At 41.8% G+C, this 2,390-nt stretch overlaps 1 protein-coding gene across 1 annotated transcript; it reads left to right on the top strand.

The window, feature by feature from the left end:
• Window positions 1–174: 174 nt before the first annotated feature.
• Window positions 175–1,835, top strand: SARC_12708 (hypothetical protein; the record flags this gene model as incomplete). Its single annotated transcript, XM_014293179.1, has 3 exons — window positions 175–364; window positions 1,152–1,342; window positions 1,701–1,835. 3 exons carry the CDS (start codon window positions 175–177, stop codon window positions 1,833–1,835), a joined length of 516 nt encoding a protein of 171 aa, XP_014148654.1.
• Window positions 1,836–2,390: the final 555 nt, after the last annotated feature.

Below are 2,390 nucleotides of genomic sequence, written 5' to 3' on the forward strand. Positions count from 1 at the left end.
CACACACACACACACACACACACACACACACACACACACACACACACACATATATATATATATATATATATAAATATATATGTAATATATATGTATATACATATATATATATATATGCTGCAACTCACTTTAAGATTAAAGACAAATACCTCCATATGATGCCTACATAAACAGCTGGTGACAGACGTTGACCTGTGTCTGCGTGTGCTGGATGTGCACGTGTTGTACAGCTTGTTTTCGGTTGCCTCGCTTGAGCCAGTTGTGGAAGCTCTGTGCCGGGCCGTGAACATTGAAGACTTTTGTCACAGAAGTTGGCAGATCATCAAATGTGTCCTTAAGAGTGATATCGGCCATGTGACACTAGGTATATATATATATATATATAGATATGTACTAGTTTGTGAGTGAATATACACATGTGTCCGTATGTATTTACAGACATGGAAAGTCGTAATGGCTTTGTGATCCTTGCTCATGTAAATATAAACATATCCGCACATACGTGTGTATATGCATGTATACATCGAGTGTGCCATAGACTTTGTGACTCTTTGTATATATATATGTTTCTGGATGTAGATGTATGTGTATATGCAAATTGACACACATGTAGAGCGTTTTCCGCCATGCATGTAGAAGTTTAAATATCTGTTTGTAACTGTACACCTTTATATGCATAGAATGTATGTAAATTTATACAGAGTGCTATCGTTTAAGTGTATTTATTCGGTGTCAGTGTACAGTTATATATACATAGACAAGGAATATTCATACATAGTGCGTGTGTATGTAATGTCGACTAAGTATATTTATCTGTTGTAAGTGTACAGTTACATAGGCATAGATGTATGTATATTAATACATAGTGCTACCGTTAAAGTATACTTATCTGTTGTAAGTGTAACATATATGCACAGATGTATATATATTTATATAGAGTGTGATCGGCCATGTGCCTTTTGCAAGGGTCCAGTTTACCACCAGAACCGGATGACCCACTATGCCATGCTACCTTTTACATCATAACCCAGGAATTGATGCTTGCTAATTGAACACATCCGGGGGTCAAACACCCACGCTGCAGTACTGCACTAGCTCGGAACTTTACCTCAGAACCCTAAACCCTAAACCCTAAACCCTGTCCGTACTAGGCACACTATGCAACATCCTCGAACTGGAGTCCAACCGCAATCATTGGGCTCTTGTGCGCGGGTCGGTGTTCTTCCTGGGCATGGCGTGTTGGGGCAGTCAGCGCATAGATACGCTACAGCCGTCCTTCTCAGCCATTCTGCCATCGCTGTACCGCTGCTTAGCGTTTGATAAGCCCATTGTGGCGTATGAGGTATGGTTGTACAGTACAAGTGAGATTGTGTGTGTTTGTACGCAGTTGGTTTGTTTGGCACTGTATGTGTGTGCATGCATACGCCACCGCCGTCATTCTCCGCCGTTCTGCCATCGCTGTGTAATTGGATATTCATTGTAAACATGCATGAATACTGGTTTTGCTGAGGTATTCCCTGTCTGTCCCGCGCCTCACCAAATTGTACTACGGAAATTACCACATCACATTCAAATGATCTATATTCGTGGATATGGGTTATTATTATTCGGAGAACAACATTGACATACCAACAGACAGTTAAACCGGAAGAGTTCATGAGTATTCTCAGCAAGCTGACTTGGCCGTTGCGTGTGCATAGGTAATCCTATCAGTCTCTCGGCTCATCAAATCGTACTACGAGCAACTCACCCCCGTGGAATGGGACCAGATGTTCGAGATTCTAGTGGAGCTGCAGCGCTACTACTACATCCTGGCAGGTATGGCCATAGCATAAACACAAACGTTTTAATAAAAACAGGTATCGGGATTATGATAGAAATACGTATACGGATTGCAGGTAAGTAAGGCTATGGCATACACGTATTGATGAATATACGTATGTTGCTGGTACGGTTGTTCCATGTAATGGTAGAACCCAGGTAGACAGGATGTATTCTGTAACAATCGTTCCTCACAGGTATGTAAACGTGCTGATGGAAGTGTATCGGATGACTAGTTCGGGTATTCTCGGGCATCGATCATAGAGGCTATGAGCATAGGGCAAGTCTATTAGTGTGGGTGCTAGTGAGAAAGGAGTTGCAACAATGTCCGTATACGTACAGCCAGCGCTCTGAATAGTAATACCTACATGTTTAGTATATGTGCAAACACAGTGCGAGTATGTCGAGTGCCTCTTGGCCCAAGTCTCTAACCTATGCACAGCCCACCCTACAATTAGAGACTCTTGTTAGCATGTATCTACTCTTTTCCAGATTTTAATAAGTGCTTTTACACACACACACTCACACATACACACTCACACACACACACACACACACACACACACACA

The sequence above is a fragment of the Sphaeroforma arctica genome (genome assembly GCF_001186125.1).
Source record: "Sphaeroforma arctica JP610 unplaced genomic scaffold supercont1.2522, whole genome shotgun sequence".
NCBI lineage: Eukaryota > Ichthyosporea > Ichthyophonida > Sphaeroforma > Sphaeroforma arctica.